The sequence below is a fragment of the Gavia stellata genome, chromosome 2, assembly GCF_030936135.1.
Source record: "Gavia stellata isolate bGavSte3 chromosome 2, bGavSte3.hap2, whole genome shotgun sequence".
Taxonomy (NCBI): Eukaryota; Metazoa; Chordata; class Aves; order Gaviiformes; family Gaviidae; genus Gavia; species Gavia stellata.
The window spans coordinates 29,290,937-29,311,620 of NC_082595.1; the positions used below are offsets into that span (position 1 = coordinate 29,290,937).

The 20,684-nt window shown below is 39.0% G+C and overlaps 1 protein-coding gene across 1 annotated transcript in view; it reads left to right on the forward strand.

The window, feature by feature from the left end:
- Positions 1-1,332: 1,332 nt before the first annotated feature.
- Positions 1,333-20,684, forward strand: part of ARID4B (AT-rich interaction domain 4B) — a 92,631-nt gene continuing 73,279 nt past the window's right edge. The window contains exon 1 of the mRNA XM_059832367.1: positions 1,333-1,390. Within this exon, the coding sequence (XP_059688350.1) occupies positions 1,385-1,390 (6 nt within the window). The 5' untranslated portion in view covers positions 1,333-1,384. The remainder of the gene's footprint in view (positions 1,391-20,684) is intronic.

Genomic DNA, 20,684 nt, shown 5'->3' on the forward strand with positions numbered 1-20,684 from the left:
ACGAATCGGCCCCGCCGCACGCCGCGCGGAGCCGCCGCGAGCAGAGCCGTTGCCGGAGCGTTGAGCGGGGGCCGAGACCGGCCGAGGGGGCCGGGAGCTGCGAGGAGGCTTCGCCCCGTTCCCTTCCCTCCCCCCCGCCTCGGGTCGGGGGAGTAGCGGGCGGGCGGGCGCCGCGGAACAAAGGTAACGGCGCCGAGCCGGCGAAGGAGCCCCCTGGCCCCGCCGCTGGCGGGTGGGGAGGCGGTGCGGGGCGTCGGGGGGGCGCGGGGCCGGGCGGCGGCGGCGGCGGGGCGTGCGTGCGGGGGGGAGGGAGGCGGTTGTTTTTCTCCTCGTAGCGAGGCTGCGGCGGGACTCGCCGATCCTCCTTCTCCCCCCCAAGCACCCAGCGGCGGGGCGGGGGGGAGGGGGATCGGGTGCCGCCTGCCTGCGGGAGCGACCGGCGACTTCTCCAGCCCCCTCCCCTGGAGGGGACGAAGCCCCCTCCTCCACACGCACACACACGCTCCGTGTCCCCGCCGAGCAGGTCGGGCCCCTTTCTCCCCGCCCCCCTCCCTCCCCGTCCCCGCTCCCGTCTTTTCTTCTTCTTCCTTTTCTTCCCCTCCGCCGCCTCCCGCCCTCCCTCCCCCCGCCCGGACCCGCTGCGCCGAGCCGGGGAGTTGCGGCTGTTGCTGCTGAAACTCCTGCCGCGGAGTCAGCGCTTTCCTTTATTTGAGGGGGGGAGGAGGAGCCGCCGCGATCCGGAGCCGCAGCCCCTACAAAAGCGTGTGTGTGTCGGGGGGGGGGGGGGGGGGGGGCTGCTACCGACACCCCGCTCCCCCGCCGCGCACACAGGCACTCTTCCTCGTACAATGGAGGAAGAGCCTCCCTTCCTCTCTCCTCCTTCCCTCTCTCCAGCTCCCGGCGGTAAAGTGGGGAGGGGGGGCTCCCAGGACTGGGACCCCCGCGGGTCCTCTCCCGCCGCTTGGTGCCTGGGGAGGGGTCGCAGCGCCCCGGGGAGGCAGCCGGGGACGCCTCTCCCCCCCGCCCCCCCCCGCGGCAGCCGGGGAGGCTGGGGGTGGGTTGTTGTTGTGGCAAGTTTCTCCTCCTCTGACAGAAATGGCGTCAATGGCAGCGAGTGTAGGGGAAGCCGCGGTGTGTGGGAGCTGGAGGGGAAGCAGCGGCCGAGGAAGGAGGGGAGGGGGTTAACCGGGGAGAAAGGGGGGGATCCGGGGAAGGAAAGGGGGAGTTTCGGGAGGAGCCCGGTGCCCCCACCCCGATCCCTGCCTCCCCTCCCCCCGCCCGGTGCGAGCGGCTGGTGCGGTGCCTTAGCGCTTTGTTTTAAATTCCAGGTCCAGCCTCGGCCGCTCAGCCCCTATCGAGGCTTTTACCGCAGCCTGAGCTCATCATGAAGGTAAAACACTGGCTTGTGTGCCTGGGAGGGGAAAGAAGGGAGGGTTGCATGAAGAAATGCTGTCCTGTCTGTCAGTTTGTCTGTCCCGACCCCGGTGCGAGGCTGGGTGCTGGTGCAGATCCAGACTGCGGGCTGCTTCGCCCCCACTGCTGTGTTTTGGTGCCTCGGCTCGTTCGCTCTCGTTTGCTGACGGTGGGGCAGGCTTTGCTGTGCCGCGTTATGCTGGGGGAAACTGTAAGTTCGCTGAGCGGGGGTTGTTCTCCTTCAGAAACATTGTTTGTAGGAGAATAAGGACATGGCTGCCTGAGCTTGCTTCATGGAGGAGCAGGGGACAGTCATCCTGCTTGAGAAAGTAAGGTTGCAGGGGAAATGCTGGCTATACAACCATTTTTACTTGAATAGATGGTAAATGGTAGATTTACTTACTTTATATTTGTTAATAGGAGTTTTTTTGAATGAATAATCCTGATATGATCAGGGAGGGTGCATGTAAGAGGTTCTCTGCAGTGAAATGATGGCTGTAAGGTGCAGAAAGATTTTCAAACAGGTTCTAATTTTCTTCTCAGTACTGTGTAGCATTCACATACCTCATTGTCGCTCATTTTTCTTCTCTTAGGCCTTTCTAGACTATTTATTTTCAATATATTACGCAAGTTTTATAGAAAAAAAATCATATCGGTGGAATAGAATGATTTCTTCTGTGTGTGGCAAAGATCTGTGTACCTAAAAGTAGTTTTTAACTGGGTTTGTTAGGTTTTTTTCATCATTTTGCTGATATATCTCGTTCAAACTGCCATTTATGTTACCACAACCCCCACATAACTCTGCTCCCGGTCCTGCTGGGCTGCAGTAAATCTCATTTCAAAATACTGCAAATCTTACAAAAAATAATAGTTACAAACCTGTGATACATCATCTCTTTAGTATTTATTAATAAAACAGAGCAGTCTGTATGTGGGGTCTTGCACTATCAGAGTTATGCCTACCGTCTGTGAGTGAGTATTATGTAAAATGTATACCTAGTACTATATTCACTGCTGGAAATGGTAAATGATACAGACTGTTTTAATTTCTAGATTGACCTGAGTTGCTGAGCAGCAAACTAAGTCTTTTTGTATAGCTGTTAAAGGTTTAGCATGTTTTTTTCACTTTGGTGACTTAATGACAGTATCTTAAAAAAAACATGTTTTAATTGCCCTTCCTATGATCTTTCTTTAACAAGTGTTAAGATCTAAAATACTGCACACGTCTTTCTCATTAAAAGTAAACTATTTATGAATTTGCAACAACAGGCTGTTGAAGTAGTATGATACGGAGCTTTCCAAATGTGGCTCATTGCCTGGTGGGGATGCAGGAGATGGAAGCAAGAGAAATAGAAGGCAGTATAGGGAGCTTTCTTCCCCCAGAAGGAAAGCCAATTACTTAAATGGCAGCTAAATTTATATATTTTTAATATTTTTTCGATGTAAACAAATCTTACAGTTACCATAGAGATTAGGTTCAGATACTGTGGTTATAGAGCCATATAAATATGAAGATAGACAGTTGGGAGGACGAGGTCGGATCATAAGTGGAATGCAAAGTGTTCTGTGAAATAGTGATAGAGACCCACTTCAGGATGAATTGAACATATAACAAATGCTTAAATTTAAAGTAGCAAACACAGAAACCTGTTAATAGAGCCATATTTTAAAAAAAAGCTTCCAGCTTACTTACTCTTCGATGAGGTTTGTGCTGCTATTGCATTTTTATTTATTTTTTAAATCTGCGTTAATTCTGCCAGGGTGTTCAAATGCTAAGTTTAAGTCTGCAATTTGTGTGTGTGTAGAGTTAAACTTACATATGCTTGAGATAACTCCCAGTACTTTATTTACTGTGCCCTGTAATGTTAAGTGGGGTTAATCTGTAAGTCATTACATTGAAGCTTCAGTTATTACAGTGAAACTTTTAACAGAATTGTAGCTCAACAGAAATTTCTAAGATTCAACAGTCTAACTAAGACTGTTTTTTAAGATTTTAGGAGTAATACAGTGCATCAGTCTTTCTGCCTGGCTTAAACTTGTAATTTATTTTCTAAGCTTACAAGGATACAAGTTAGTCCAGTAAGAAGGAGTAAGAGAGAGTGCTTAAGAGAATTATTAGCTTTCTGTTCATATCACCACAAGGTAACATTGACTATAATAGATCAAGATACTGTTTAAATATGACTGTATATTTGTGTGCATTTATTTTGTAAGTTATTGAAAGAGTATACCTCAAGGACACTTCAGCATGTAGAGGATTTAATGCTTTAAGGCCTATTCTTACTTTGAGTCTGCTGACTGCAGACTTGCTGCTGACTGCACGATTGAGGCCTCTGTTTTGATTTATGCCTTGGTCATTCTTTCAGGTGCATAGAGCATTAGAACTGGATTCCTTGTTGGTATCTTTGTCTCTTTGGGTGAACAACTCATTTAGCTTTACTGACTAAATTTTTGCATCTGTGTAGTATGGATAGAATGTTTATCGTTCTTTGTAAAACACAGTGAGGTATATTTAGGAAGAGTGCCAAGTCGTATTGATAGAAAGCTGTAAGTCACTCATGCTCTTGCATTTTGGAACCCTCTGAGACAAGAGGTGTGCTACCTGCTGAGAGATTACCACTTCTAAAGCTGTTGGTGTAATTGTTCTCCCTGCAATAACCCAACTTAATCCAAGTAAATAAAGTCCCTTGTATAAACTAGTAACTTTAGCCTATTAGGTAGTCCTCCCATGGACTGCAAAGACCGCTTGAAGGCAGTCTTGAAATATCTTGAAATATGTCTTACAAGAAGTATGCAAGTCTTGACATAATTGTGCTCGTTATTGTGATGTTCTACTAAGTCAGGCTTTTTCCTGTGTTGAATGACCTCTGATAGTAGTTAATACAGTTGTATAGATAATGGCCAGGACGATTCGTGTGTTGTAGTGAAGCTTTTTTTTGTTTAACTTAGGCACCTTCTGCATAAGGTCTTTTTGCATTAAGTATGCTTCAGAAGTGTGTAGAATCTGTTTGATTATTTAAAAACTAATTGCGTGCCATCAAATTACTACCTACTAACTAAGTAGATAGCAATATATATAAAAGTTTGTTTTTATTTTTCCCCCAAAGTCAGGAAATAAACTCCAGGAAAGCAGAGTCTCTGCTTTTAAAGAAATAAATAAACACAAGCTTGGTTTCATCAATGATTTGTACTAAGAGCTATTGTAAATGCTCCTGAGATTTTTAATATGTATCACGGCATTTGCTTGATATTTAAATATGTGAATGAGGGTAATATACCACTGTAGTTAAAAAGTTCACTGCTGACTGGAGATAAAAATAGTGGATGTCCCAGAAGCTAGAGAAATGCACTATAAATTAAGTGATCTGAAATGACTGTTTAAATGTTTTGATGCTATTTGCATGTTAATGTTTTTCAGTCTGTAAAGTATGAAATATTTAATGGTTGCGGGTCTTTCTGTTTGGTAGCCCTAGATGTTCCTGAGTGCTTGCTCAAAGCTGTCGCACTAACAAATTAAGAAAACCGTGTGTACAGTTTATGGTGGATTTTTGTTTTGTTTTATTTTTAATTCATCCTGAATTTACATTTTTGTTTCAGTAGTCTTTCCTAGTGACCTCTCTTGCTATCCACAGAGACCACTGGTGCACACTGATGCTGTAACTGCTTTCCCTTAAAGCCAGTCAGTCTGTTGCTCGTATTCTCTGCCGGTATGGCAGAGGACAAAAGTGAAATATCTAGTAAACTTTTCAGTCACTAATTTCCAACTCTGAGCACAAGTCAGCTGAAAGTCCTGTTGCTCTTATGCAGGCTGGAAACCAGTCATGGAATGTAGTGACCTTTCACTCTCTGGTTAACTATTTGAATTACAGGAGAAATGGAGATTTATAAAGGCAGAGTACCATTACAGTAGTTTTTGTGCTGGAGGTAGAACAGGTAAGTCTTAAGAGGTGGTTTTCCCCTGTCATTTGTTTTTGCATTGTGAAAAACGAGTTTCTTAAATTCTGTCCTGATGTTCCAGTTTGAACAAGTGATCAGAGGCAGTTATTGACTTCCTCATGCTTGCATAATTATGTAGAAAGGAAAGCAAACACCACTTGCACCAAGCAATTACAAGTCGTGTTGGAATAATCTATATTATTTTGAAATTGGTTATTTGCACTTTTGAAATGCCGATCTTAGTTATATTTTACAGTGGCTGAACAACACAGAAGTCTTGAACTCAAATCTGCGTGTTTAGTATGTGACTATTCAGTAGTTGAGTGTGTTGATAAGGACTCAAAGTTAGTGAGACCACCTAGTGGAAAAAAGGCTGTGTTAGACTGAGAAGACTAAAGTTGTAATAAACTATGAGCATTAGAAAAGTTTAGTTGCCTCTATTATTACCTTTAAAGTTGGTGAAGGATTTTTGGATCAACGCTCTCACAGCAGCATGACTGTTGTATCAGGATACTGTCTAAGAAAAATGTTAGTAGGCAGAATAATGAATATGCATATCTTCACTAGAACACTTTGAGGTGGTTATTCAGTTCACTTTGTAATTTGAAACAAGTATTGTATACATGCAGTGCAGAAGCATGCTGTGATACACATTGTGTATCTGTGTTTTCAAAGAAATTCTGCATTGTAGTTGAGAAGTCTTTCGAAACAAAATGCAATGGTTTTGAGGTATTAAGCTTTACAATCACTGTCAAATGCTTAATCTGAATGCTTCACTGGTCATGTAAACTGAAAAAAAAAGGGCTAACTTCGAGAAAGGTGGAAGTGATACTGTTGTTGCAAATTGGTTTCAAATTTTTGTTTAAATCCTGCAGATACACACATTTTCCTTAGAAATACAGGCTTTTATAATAGGTTGAAGAATAAAAACAAAGGAAGTTTGAGATTTCCTCATTTGAAAAAGGTAACAAATTTTATAGGAAAACCTAGAGCTTAAATTTAACTTGGGACCCTAATGTGATACAGAGCTTCTTTTCTGTCTTTCCTATTTAGCACTTCCAGTGTTGTCCAGTTACTGTGCTTACTACCATTCACTGGATATTTGCTTGTGTGTGCATGGAATGGATTCTTGTAAGACTTCTAGAGGATTTCAAAAGGCCTCCAGAGAACTAAGGAAAATTGTTTAGCCCTATGCATAAAGTAAATGTTAGTGATTTAATAAGTGTTAGAATGATTATTTTAAAATGTTTTGATGGAAAGTCATAACTCTGCATGGTTGGGTTTGTTTTGGGTTTTTTTTTGTTTGTTTGTTTTGGTGGTGGGTATTTTTTGCCTTTTTTTTTTTTTTTTTTTGTTAACATGGGGTGACCAGATGAGAGGGTATTTCAGGGAATTCAAGTGTGGGAAAGACAGCAAGCCACTTTGCTATTCTGTACTTGACAGGACATCTATTTTCTGAAGATTAGTTTGAACCAGGGAAGAAATTCAATAAAGCACTATTGTGCCTTTTTTTTTTCTTTTTTTTTTCCCCCTTTTTTTTTTTTCCCCCCTGGTCTTGGAAGGCGGCATATAAAGCAGTCATGACCTGTTTAGCAAGAAGTGTTTGTAAGTAAGCTCTGGAAAGGCAGCTGTGAGACTGTCAGGGCCGGGTGGTAGTAGAGGGTGTTGCTGAGTTACCTGTAGAAAACTAGGACTGAGGTGACCCACCTGCATTATGTGTGACCACTGTGTGACAGTGACTTCCTGAGTGAGTGTACATTAGTTAATTGAATGTGGAGTACTATTTTGGGGTTTCCTGAACCTGTAGGGACCACTATGAAGAAGATTATTCTTATGAGCTAAGCAGAAACATTGTAGTACCTAACTATGAGAAGGCATTTTCCTCACTGTGGGCAAAAGCAGTAGTCATCTCCAGTTAACCTGGAGTTACTTGCTCCCATTGCTGTTGTCTTTGAGCCTGTATGTGCTCCGGAGTGAAGAGGGTTATGCCAAAGAAAAGACCTTTAAGCATCCAGAACTCCCAAATTACATAGTCTTTGACGGTGAGTTCTGCAGACCACCTTAAGGAGTATGCTAGTTAGAGTCAGCATTCATCAATTGTCATTTAAGCTAAATGTGAATGCAAACAGCCATAGAGCTCTGTGGCAGAGCAGATCACCGAGGTTGGACTAACTGGTTCTTGCACAGAAGAGTGAGTTTGCTGTTCTTCTCATTGTTTAATCTGTTGGTTTGTCCCCCAACAACCTACAGCAAAGGATTTGGTTTCTTACATAGTTTTTTAAATTAAGCTTGTATGGTCATGGAAGAATGCAGTCTTGCCTCCTTCTTCCACTCCTGGCTGTTTATTCTTCTTATCTTTTGTGCCAGCAGTCCATTTGTGTGGTCCCAGGGTGGACTGAATCAAACCAAAATTAACAACAATCATATATATATACTCTTCAGTTGCAGCCAGTAAGCAGTCCCTGACCTGGCTGATCACTACCTACCATTAGGGTGGAGGAAGGAAAGAGAGGAAAGCAGAAGTGTACCAAGACTGATTTGGATTGGTTTAAACTGCTTGTGAACACAAGTTCTTCCCCATCCCTTTGCCAAGTTAGCAGTTTGCAGTCATTAGGCTAAACATTTTGTAAACTGTCTACAAGTGAAATTGCCATAGAGGTTTTTCTAGGCTTGCTTGCTAGCTAGCTAGAACACTGCACTTTTCTATAGGTTTGAAGTCCGTGTTTTCTAGAAGGTGTTGAGCAAGAAGATTAAATGGAATTGATGCTGTGCCTTCAAGGTGGTGAATAAAATGTAATTTTTGATATGATAAACATTTATTTCAAGTTCAAAAGATGAAGAGGTTTTAGAGAAGAGATGGTATTAGACACAAAAAAGGAAGTATATTCAGTATTTTTTAAAGAGGCCAATATAAGCTTTGCTTCCCCGCCTCCCCCAAGTTCTTATTCAATACTTGGACAGAATACCATTAATAATAATAGCATTTTCCCCCAAAACTAGAGAAACAGATGGTATTATAGTTTTCTGTAGAAAAATATTTGTAAATATTAGATTTCTGTCCTGTAAAGGTGATGATCTTCATGTAACTAATGCTTACGTAAATACATTCTGACAATAGGTATTTTTACCAATGGGTGGAAGAATTAAGCAATTGTGCTACATTTACTCCAAATTAAAACAGTTGGAAATGATAATTTGGGGAGAAATTACATCACTCTTACTTTGATAAGGAAATTGAAGGGAACAGCAGTCAAGCTTTTGATTCTTTTTATGTTACGAAGGTCCATTATTTATGGGTAGATTAGTGGAGAGCCGGTGATAGTCAGGAGTTAATGCCAGTTGAGATGGTAGAGTAAGGTATACGACAGTTTCTGATTATTACCAGAAACTTAATGCAAAAATTCGGATGACATTTGTTATCTTCCTTTGCAAGAACTGGGGCTATCATCGAGCTTTTGTCTGGGATCCTTTCCCTTTTCCTTCTTCGATGTCCTTCAAACTTAATATTGTTCATTGTTTACACTGTCCTTCTAAGGGCAGGGAAATGGGATTTGACTTCAGCAAAATTCAGAACCAAGTGTATCTGATGCAAGGTTTTAGCTGGTAATAAATAATGTAATAGGGAGTAATTTGTTTGTTTGTTTTTTCACATTCTCTTCTGATCTGAAAAAAGAGTTTCAGTTTGTGGCAGGGCAACCTGATCTGTGATAATTTTTTTCCTTCAGATTTTCAGTTTTCTTCTCAACAGCAGACTGCAAGTGCTAAATCTCGTATTTGTACATTTAAAATAGTCCACTTCATGTTTTCTTAAAGATAAATGTAGAATATGTTCTTCTAAGATTGCAAAGAACGCTTTAAATTAATTTATAATGGTGGAAGGTAGACTTTCCAATACCCTGTATGAATGTTTAAGTGAAAGAGTGTTAGCTTAATATTTTTGTCAATGTTCTGACACTTAGGTTAATGTATCTTCTTTTCCTGGGAGAAATAATAAGGGGTTGAGACATTTTGGAAATGAGTACGTGTTATACCAGCATTACAGAATTCAGGAATTTCTAATGGAGCATGTGTTTTCACTTCTTAACTTCTTTTGCTGCACTGCTTATTGAAAGATAGATGTTGCTGTAATATTAAATGAATGTTACCTCAAAATACATCACTAAACTTAGAAATAAAATATATATAATTCTTAATCTTTGTGCTTCCATAAATATAAAAGCATTTTTGAAAACAGCAATAATTTTATAAATTTCAACTTTAATTTCTTTAGAAGGTTGTCATGCTAGATGTGCATCAAGGGAGATAGCGAAGTACTTTAGCATACGCAAGACTACACTATAGTTTGAAAATTAGAGTATGATATGTACCAATACCTTGCTGCCTGGAACAGAGACAAAAATGGAGACAGTAATTAAACTTTAAGTAATTTCCATTTTATGAATGCAGATTTATTCGAGGTGCTCTTCCAGATCTTTATGATGACAATCCACATACATTTACCCATAGAACATGATTTGGGTAGCTGTGCAGTGTCTTTGTCGTCTGCAGAATTTTGTGCCTATTTTCCTGCAATGTTGGACAATTTAAAAGACATTAAAGCTTGGATTCATTCCTTTACTTACAGATTACTAGTGCAGCTTTTACATTCCTAAAAATCGAGTAGTACAAAAGATGATGTCACCTGATGATAGGCAGCATTGGATACATGGGCTGGAACCTGCAAAGAGTCACACTTCAAATATATTCTCCTATTCTTGATCCATTTGGAATTGGGCTGCTGAGGCTGCTGTTTCAATTGTGTTCCCTGGAATAATTCAACATTAAGTTCCAGAAAGTATTAGTATGTATATTAGATGTCTGTCTGCAGTAATTCAGTTTTTCTTCGTTGGTAATTCTTTGGCTGTTGAGCTAATATTCTGATTTCAGTTTACTTTGCCTGATGCTAGCCGAAATGTTTGTATTGATAAGTTAAACATATTTAATTGTATTAAAATAAATCTCTTATTTCATACATTGACTTTCCTTGGGTAATACAGAGTATATATTTATATGTACACTTACTAGCATAGGGTGATTCAGGTTTTTAGAGGCAAGTGAATGAGTTATTTTTGTTACATTCTATATAGTAAGAAAAATTCTCTTTTGATGACAGCATAATAATAGTAGATCAATCATCGAGAGATGGGTGTATGTTCCCTTATGACAGACTTTTTTCACTGGTAATGTACATGGCATCGGTAGCATCTAGGTAGCAACTCACGTGGTAGTAGGTCAGCTTTAAATGAGTGGAATGTTATTTTTATCTCTTCAGTAGCACTGATTTCAGTTCAGTAAAATTATACTTTCTCTGTTTTGCATTAAAGTAGAGAACAATCTTACCTGTTTCTGACTGGAATAACTTGTTGTGCAACAGCACTTAATTGAACATTTGAAATGGTGTAATAAAATCTTAATTACGGTCTGACAATAAATATCAAACATAGCATCTATTATGTGGAACAGAAATCATTCATGACACTTAAGCTGGCCTGATCAAGTTTCTCTAGTTGTGTATGTTGTATTTACTTAGTTGGAATATTGAGGAAGCAAATCAGCTTTTATGATCATTACAGAAATATATATTAAAAACAAACAAAAAAAAAAAAGAAAATGGTAAACTTCAGGTGCTTGATTCCAGACATATCCAGATACAGTTCCAGAACTTTGCTATCTTATTGCTGTGGCTGGATAGCCTTACTATGTTTGCTCAGAATTAAACTTGGGAAGAAAAAAATACACTGCAATACTTGAATGCCATCTGCAAATGGGACTACCCTGTGTTTACAAGAAAACTCCTTAGTCTTAAAGGAACTGCAACATCTTTTCTTTTGTCTGGCGGTTTCTCTTAATACAGCTTTTGTGCCCACTGAAACAACATTCCAGCCAAGTACACGAAGGAGTATGTGGGCACACATTAATTACTTAGAAGGGCCAGTGTGAACTCTTTAGCTGAGTATTCTGCTTCTAGCGGTGGTGATGCACAGTATTTCTGTGAAAGCAAGTATTACAGTGGGCTGATTAGTCATATGGTAGTATTAGAAGATTAGGTTTATTCTTTAAGCTGTGTATTTCAGAATTTCTCTTCAATTACCTTCTTAGGCTTAGGGAAAAAATGTTGATCATTATAATTAATTATAATGTCATTGACATGTAGTTGATACTGTAACCTGATTTGACAGAGACACCGATATTTTATTGATAGGCGTTGTGCGAATGCTGCGTTGTCTTGGGTACCAAAGACCTCTTGGTACCTCTTTTTGAACTCTGGAGAACAGAATGAGGTTTCGTGTGGAAAGTAACAGTAGAATTGTTGACATACAGGAGACTATCAAGTAAAACTTGGATAGACTTTTTCTCTTTCACTTTAGTAATCCTAAATGTTACTTTTTGAAAAGAGGCTAAAAAAAAATGAAGGCTTTAGTATAAGAGGCTTAAAGACTTTTAAGAAAAAAACTGGGCTTTGCAGAATAGCTTCAGCACACTTGAAAGCAGTGAATAGAGTCTTACATCACCTAAGCAACTTCAAAAATTTTGCTCTCTGTTCTTTAGTATGTTGAAGAGTTCTGTGGAATCAGAGCAAGGATCTTTCCTTAAATAGCCACTCCCTGGAAATGGCTGCCATTAGTCACAGGCTAAGCCAGCTGAAGATGGTTTGGAAACAGGTGCAGTGATGAGTAGCCAAAGAAACAGAAGCATTCTGGGTAGTTAAATTGGATAAAAGGTATGAAACAAGTAGTTTAGATCCTTCAATTCCTTAACTTTTGAAAGGTAATGTAGCTGAATACTAGCTGTTCCTATATTGTTCTTACTCCCTATAGTACTAAGGTGGTACTTTTACTTTCTGTGTAGCACACTTCTATCTAAAATATGTTAAAACTGTTCATAATTATGCAGCACTTGACAAATCTTCTTTTAAACTTGTATTCAATAGGTTAATTATTTCTCTTAATATCTTTGTTACTTTTAATGCTTGCATTCTTGGTTTGCTACTGGTATTTTCTGATGGAAAATTCTTGAAAGGGTTTTCAAATAGTAGAACTTAGTTGAACAGGAAGAGCTTGCATCTTGGCTTTGGATAACTGCCATATTGGTTATATTTAGCTTTTTTCCCCAAAACATCCTTTCACAAACCTGAAGCTTAAATACTGAACTCTTACATTTAGATAGAGGAGGACTCTGGAAGATGAATGCTGTTGTGGAGAGGGATAAAAAAGAGAAATGATAAATTTTCTTGTAATACCCTTGCTACTGACCATGCAGGAATATTTGGTCAGTTATAGTCTCAGAAAACGTGTTGAGATGGGAGAGGAGTTCGTATGTGTGCTTATATTTGTTAGATTTATACAAGTTATTAATTGTGTTCTTACAAGTTAGGAAACTTGTAAAACTAGCTCACAGAAGCTTGAAGTTTCCTAAAGAAACACTATTTTTATGAGGAAGAAAGACGAAACCCCAAAATTACAGACTTAAGATTTCAGTCATAACTTCTTTTTTCTTACCCATCTAAAATTGTACCTGAGTTACGTATGTCTTCTTCAGAAGACATAGTCTTGGCATTTCTTTCTATTAATCTGGGGAACGTGGGATATGCAGGTAAGTTGTTGGCTTTTCATAACTTGAGGGGTGAGGGGAGGAGTTACAATTCACTTAACAGTTTAAGGAACTGTCTGTCTGAAAGAAAAGTGCACTGTAAAAAGTAATTGTCAATATTTTTCTGGCACATTTTTCTTGCCACAGCGAGACTCTTTAAATTTAACATCGCCCATAGTAGCTCAACCAGAAGTTGATTTGAGGTATGGGTTGCCTTGTGCTACGATTTGGGAAAGAAGCAGTATGATTTCTGTTGGGATAACTTCAGATTCACTTGCTGCTTCTCTTGGGATGTTTACAGTGCAATGTTGTGCAGAGATACCTGTGCCAATATGTAAGTAGTCTGCTTGTCAGGGTACAAAGCACAGCATGAGTTATAATTTACCGTAGTTTTTTTAGGTAAATTATTGTACTAATTTCTATGCTGCCCTAGCTATCCAGTGTTCAGCTTAGTTAAGGCATCTATTCTCTGCAAGGGTGTAGATACATCATATGTCAACAGTGGCCCAATAAGTGCTGGTAAGAAAACACCAGCAGATTTAACAGAAAAGAATGTTCTTTCTTTTCTCTTCCAGCTTCAGATAATTGATTATGTGGGTTATATAGCTATGGTCTTAACTGATCTACTGTCTGCTCTTCTTGACTGGGAGCTGTCTGTAGCCTTACCCAATCATTTTGCAGTAGTGGCAGACTAAACTTAATTTGAATCTGTTCCAGTGCTGCTTGGATGCCTCTGCATAGTGCAAGTATGTGTATAGTCTTGCTAATACTTCACTTCTTTTTAACATTGCTTGTGTCTGACTCCAAAAGCTGCCTTCTGAGTGTCTTTAATGAAGTGGTTTTCAACCAGTGATCTGCAGGTGCTGTGGGTTCTCTAGCCTGCTTCCAAGGAGATCTGAATATATAATTAAGACAAACAAGCTGTAGGCCTGTACATTATTCAGGGACCTATAGCTCCACTAGAATTTTTTGGGAAAATCAGTACACTGAAAAGTTTGAAAAAAAAACTTTGTCTAATGCAACTGTTCTTTTGTAATTACATTTATTTGCATATATGTATTTTCCCCTCTTTCTTTGCATATGTAGTAGTAGGTGCCTTAAATTCCTATGGTTTTTTTTTTCACCTTCCCTTTTTTTTGCTGGGAGAGGAAGCTGAAGAACTATTTAACTATTTTGAAAGATGTAATATCTTTCTTTATAAAATATAGATACCATGAAGATATATATTTGTATTGTAGTAGGACTTACAGGCAGTTCAAGGATGGTAAGATTGTAGTCCAGTCTCTGTTGGACTAAGCCTAAGGTACTACTGATGTTCTGCATGTGTATAGCTATTGTATGCTATTTGTATCTTAACTAATGCGATGTTAAATAATTGTTGATTAGGAAACAGAATCCTCTTCAGAGAAAAATCAATATTTGCTAAGTCTAAAAGGGAAAAACATAGGAAAGGATAATCTGCAGGACACTGAAAAAATATATCTAGAATGTATTATGCCAAATACATTGCAAAGAGACCAGTATAGATATACCTATAAAGCATAATACTTTTAATCTCTACTTGCCAAAATTTATGCTGCAACAGTAATAGTGGTGAGGGTGATATTTATATACACCACCACCGCCAAACACATATGTATCTATTTTAATATGTAGAAATTATTTACAGTTCTTGAAAAGGTTCAGTTTGGCTAGCTTGCCTTTGAGTTTCATTCCAGTTTTATTCTGTTATATTAGCTGTTTCAAATGCATAATTGTGGCATAGGGAATTCCAGGAAAGCCAAATATAAGGGGTACCTATTTTTAAGCCAAAATATTGCACTTTTAGTGTATTAGTTGTTTTATCCAAATGAGACATGTTTTGTTAGCTCTTGTGTAATGTTTTCCCCTGGAGATTAAAGAATAGCAGGTTACTGACTCGGAATAAAAGGCTAGCTTAGACCAGGAGTGAAGATCTGCCAAAATGTTCCAAAGGAGGATTGGGTTATACTAAAACCTAAGGAAAAGTCTAGGGATTAGTGTATATCTAATTGAATTCAAAGATCATCCAAAACCCAACACAAATGAAAAATGTTTGAGTTTGGCTGGTTTGCAAAAATGAGAATCTTAAAAGTTATTGCTGGCACTGAGGTAGAAAGGAAGAAAGACACTTGGTCTTTGTGTATGCTAAATCCGCTGAAGCCAGCGGAGAAATTTGAGGACAGTTCTGCAGAGCAAGTCACTGGAAAGCAAAGGAGAGCCTGGTTTGACTGCTCTTAAGTGCATCTTCAGGTTCTGTTACTTGTGTTTGGATCTTGGTGAATCTGAGCCTTATGCTTTATCTGAGATGAAAACAACTTGTTTGGAAAAGCAGGAGAAAAGCAAAAGGCAAGTTAGTGGAGAGAATAGAACTTCTTTCTGTAGGCGAGGTATCTTTGTGCTCTATACTTTTGACTTAATATAGCCTGAAATGGGGACTTAGACCAAGTCGGAATCTTGCAGAATAAATTAGATGCAAGAGGTGTAATTGACTGAAATTGTCTTTGTAGTGATATTTAGCCTTTCTTTAGTTAAATTTTTTAATATCAATGTCAGGCTCTGTGAAGGGGTGGGGTGTGGAGGGAGGAAGTCTGCATAGCCATACTCCCGTAACCGTAGTGTGTCGTTGAGTGCATGTGCTGTGTCAGACAGTGCTGCTGGGCTCCCCAGGTTAAATCCACACAAGACCTGTAAGACTACTGAAAGAATATTTTTGCTTACATTTTGATCTCATTGCCATTATGGATGTGACCTAAAACTCAGCTTTTCTAGATACGGTGTGGTTTAGTGTCTGCCATTGCTGTTAAGCTCAGTAGAGTTAAGGTTTATCCTTCCCTGTGGAAGGCAGTGACTTGTTCTGAGGAGTCTTGCTTGTCCAGCTGTATGGTTTTGGAGAGTTTTCTTGTTCTACTGTAGATCTCTGCTCCTTGAAGGCCTTTTAAAGATTGTCTCACCACTGAGTCATTGTTTTGGTACAAGTTCTCTGTAGTCCAGTCATTAAATGTCGCACTTCCTGGAATGTCAAACCAAACATACTGTTATTTTTGACAGGACTGATCCTGCTTATAAATTGGATTAAGCCAAGTTTCTAATTTGTGGGAAATTCTGAAATTTTTGAAATTGATCTTGAAATTAGTTCTCAATTTAAGATTGGACTTCTTTATTTTACAAAACCAGATTAATTAAAGAAACACTATTTTGTTTGGTTCTGTAATATAGTGGTAATGGTGTTTTGCTAGTTTCCTATAAAAATCATCATTCAGTCTATTCCTACAGAATGCTGAATTCGATCAGTATTTTCTCATCTGAAATAAATGTTTCACTGGAAAAGCTAATACCTGCTTTGTTTGCAAATAGTGTGTAGTGAATATAAAATTTAACATAGACTGTTTCTTTGAGTGCTATCCAAGTAGATTAGACTTTGAATACAAACTTGCATTTGACCTTGCATATACTCCAGTACTGAAGAGCTTTCAGCCAGTTTAAAGCCGCTTCAGGGATTTAGTGGAGGTTGGACTGAAAGCTGTTAGATGCCCAGATCTTGCATTCAGGGATGAAACCCAGTTTAGAGGATCATTTGAAGAAGAGATAGCTAGCTTGATTATCTAGTCATTTAAAAAAAATTAAAAAATCAAGTAGTGTGGTAGATGTCATCTTCCTCATCCAGCTAGGGGCTTCATAAATTTAATTTTTAGAATTTGGAAAAAAGTTAGAAATCTAGTGTGCAATGAGAAGGTAAATATAGAAAATGCTATCACATACCCACATGAAATGGTGGGGAAGAAAAGAAATATTTTCTAGTTTTTTGAAATCTCTGGGTTCTTTTTGCAAGAAACTTATAAATTCTAAACATTTAGTATGAAGTGCTGCTTCACATTGTAGTTTGAGGCAGACTGCCAGTTTACTCATCGATTTCCCCTCTTCTACTTTAACTCTGATGTTTGATCTTACAGTGAAATGATTCAACTCACTAAAGTGGAAGAAGATTAGTTTAGCAAAAGTAACAGAGACAAATAGCTATTTGTTGAATTGCTGAGTTGAATCACTTTAGCCTTTAATCAAAGGCATATCAGAACAGATGCAAGAGGGAGGATGGACAGGGAGAGGCATCATTCATATAGATTTGAGTTTGGAGGGCCAAGGCCTTTTCCTTTTTATGCTTGTGAGTTGTTAATTCAACTCACAACAGAAACATGAACGAACACACCATCTCTTTAACTGTTGGTGGTGATCTTGTAGCAGCACCCCACCCCCAGTTTCAGAAATGAAACTACTGTTGGCAGTAGGTAGTGTCTGTTGCCAACTTTGATTGTTTAAACCCATTTTATTTAATTGATTTTTGATGACTACATTTTTTGTTTTCTGCAAGTAGACAGAGATCTTAAAATATTTTATCCTAGCATTTCTGGCTTTATTCTTAAAGGAGTGAAATGGTTCAATGCTTTTTACTAGACTGGTTTTCTAATTTTGCATAATGATCAAAACTGTACCCTGATGATCATTCAAACTTAGCAGGGAAAAACAAGTAAACTAATGTGACTTGTGTTCAGAACAGTTCTGTTGGATTAGATTTCTACCATAAAGAAGCCATATACTTACTCTTGTACCAGTTAGATCTTAAAGCACTTAGGTTTTTAGAAGTTCCCTGTTGGTTCTGTAGCATTCAGGGCTGTTGTGATGCTTTGCTTCTTGCTATTTATTTTGTCAGCTCACACAGTTCTACACAAGACAAAGTCATGTTTTGATTCTCATAGAGGTAGTTGCATATTTTGAGTTGTGAATACAGCAGAAACTGTGTATGTTAGTCATTTCTCACTTAAAATCAGATTCCTTTTTCTTTAAGTAGTCTCCATTTTTCTTCTTTCCCTCCCAAATTTAACTAAAGGGCCTACTCCATCTGTTGCTTGTAACAGATAAAAAAATTATGAATATTGCCATTTCAGAAATCTAATAAGCAACTGTATTAACTATAAGCTATGTTACCAGTTTTTTTGTAAGTACTAAGAAAAATGCATTATGAAATTCTAATCCATTATAATGGGATGCCTTTGAGGCTAAAAAAACCACAGCTGTAATAGCCACAAGATTGCAGGATGTCAGAGCAGTGAATAGGAGGACAAGGCAGCCAGCTTTGGCCTAGATAATTTTTTGAGAGGAAGTGGGGACTGACTGCAGCAGTTGAGCTTTTAAAACTAAAGAAGTGAACAGATTGTTGCTGAGCAGAGTTGTGTAGTGTATTTTTAAAATTAGTATTATGGTAAGTTAAGTTGAACTCTAAGCAGAGATAAAACCATATGCATACTTCCTGTCTGTCTGAGACACCGCACAAGTGCCTGGGGGTGGAAGAATGAGTTTTGACACGTGAGCACGTATCAGAAGTGGTAAAGCTGGTATGTCTTTGCTGGAAAAGGATAGAGTGGTTTTGCTGATCACTTTGATTAGCTATTTAGTACATGGGCTAATTCACAGAATCTTGAAAAGCACAGATAACTCTTCAGAAGTCTTTCCTGTTCTGTAATAATATTTTGCAATAATATTTTGTTTTAATTGTGGGAGTTCCTTGTTGAGTCAGAATTCGAGTGTGAATACCTATAGCCAGATTAGGCTTAGTCTGAACTATTACTTTGAACTTTGCTTGATCATTCCTTTAATGTGCATTTCGTAAGACTGTTGATTTAAAGCCTCGAAGAGGTGGAATATTTATTTCATCCCTTACGATCTCTTCGAGTAACTGGTTACACAAATATTAACATCCTTTTTAAACCTAAAAGCTTTGTTCATCCTGAAGCCATGGGATTTTTTTAATGCCCTAGACTGCAAGTTTAAAGAACCTTGCAATATTGCTCCTTTCCTATGCAATGAAAGAGCACTTTAGCCTAACACTGTAGGCCAAATCCAGTGAAGGACTGCAGCTAGCTAATGTGCTAGCTCATCTGTGGGTGTTTGTCATACTTCTCGGTACGAGTGAGGGCACTGCAGAAGTCTACTTTGTATTATGAACATGCAGGCATGTGGCACTGGATGCTCTGTCTGCTGAGCAGAAAGAGAAGTAGTCAGGTAAGACTGCTTTATGAAGTAGGGTAGAATCTATGGGGTGGTTAGCACAGGACCAAACTGCAAGCAACTATGACTCGTTCAGGCATCCCATTTCCTTTAAGGTGGTTCATGTCATGGATTTGTGGTAGTCCGGATCCTCTGGAGGAGTGAGCTGGGTGCTTTATTCAATAAGCCAAGATTCCCAGGACATAGAATCGAGAACTTTGCACTAGCTGCCTTTTAATCTAAGGCTTTAGCATTTGGGATTGAAGACAGCCAACAGCTAAGCTGGGGAACCATCAACAGTCAGCACACTTGCTAGAGTTTCATGGTATGGTATGTGCCACATTAACAGTTTGCTGCTATTGAAAAATGGAACGTGCTGCATGCTATTTCCTTCTCCCCTGGGGGGCAGTTCTTGGGGGGGAAAAATAGCCAAAAAGTAAATGGAACACGAGGCAATGTCATAGTCGTGCCAAAAAGGCAAATGTCATGCTGGAATGTTAACGTATTATTTGAGAATTGTGTGAAACAATCTCACAATCAATTAGGCCATACCTGTGTCCATTTTGGGCACCAGCTTGAAGAAATATGTGAGGTAATTAAATCAAACTCCAGAGGAAAGCAATTAGAAATACAAGGTGTCTTAAAAATATGGCCTATAGGTAAAATTTACACAATAACTTGGGTTTTTTTTTTTCTTTTAGAGATGAGATTACTCTAAGGAGTTGCATCTTTTTAAAACTGAAAGCTGCAAAGAAAGCAGAAGCACACTGGTCTCTATATGCAGTATTGATAAGCCAAGAAATAACAGCAGCAACGAATATTTAGATGAGATATTACGGAAAACTCTGTAAACACTGGAATATGTTGCCTGCAAAGAGTGTGGAATATTCACTCTTGAATTTAAGAATAGCTATGACAGACAGCTGTTATGAATAATACAGTGAAAATGATCCTACTGAGCGGAATGGCCTTGATAACCTTTTATGTGTAATTAAGTTTTTGTTTGTTTTTCCCAGGAATCTCATCCTTCCTAATTGAATCTTTGATAAAGTGGTTAGGTTAAGTTATTTCAGTCTCTTTGTAGGTATTTTCTAAATTAATTTTCATTATTCTTTCTGAATGTCTTGTTCCTGGTCAGCAGTTTTACGCTGAATGACTAGGCAGCAGTTGAGTGAGCGTGGCAGAGTTAAAAATCCTCTTCCCTGTCTAAAATTTCTTGTTGCTGTATGGTGTTTGCCATTTTCTACTTCTATGCTTTCGGTAGACTCTTGTGTACAGTTGGCTATTTGCTACAAACACATTTTGTCTCTAGAACCACAGTGCACACATTCTTATTTCCTGAATGCTTGGATTTGTGTATAGCTTTGATGTATAGATAAGTTGTGCTTAAATTACTAAATAATCTGTCTTTAGGGTGGATTGATTCTTAATCAATAAGAAAAATGCTGTATTTCCACTCTTTCGTATATACATTTTTTTGTTTCATGTTGGTTGACAGTTGCATGTAGCTTTTGGTACTTCCCCATCATTCTCCTTGTTAGCAACAATGGCAAAACCCAAATCCAAAGGCTACACATGATTTTCTTTTTACCAGAGTAATTATGTAATTTAATATGTTATTCTGTTATACCTATATATTTAATGTG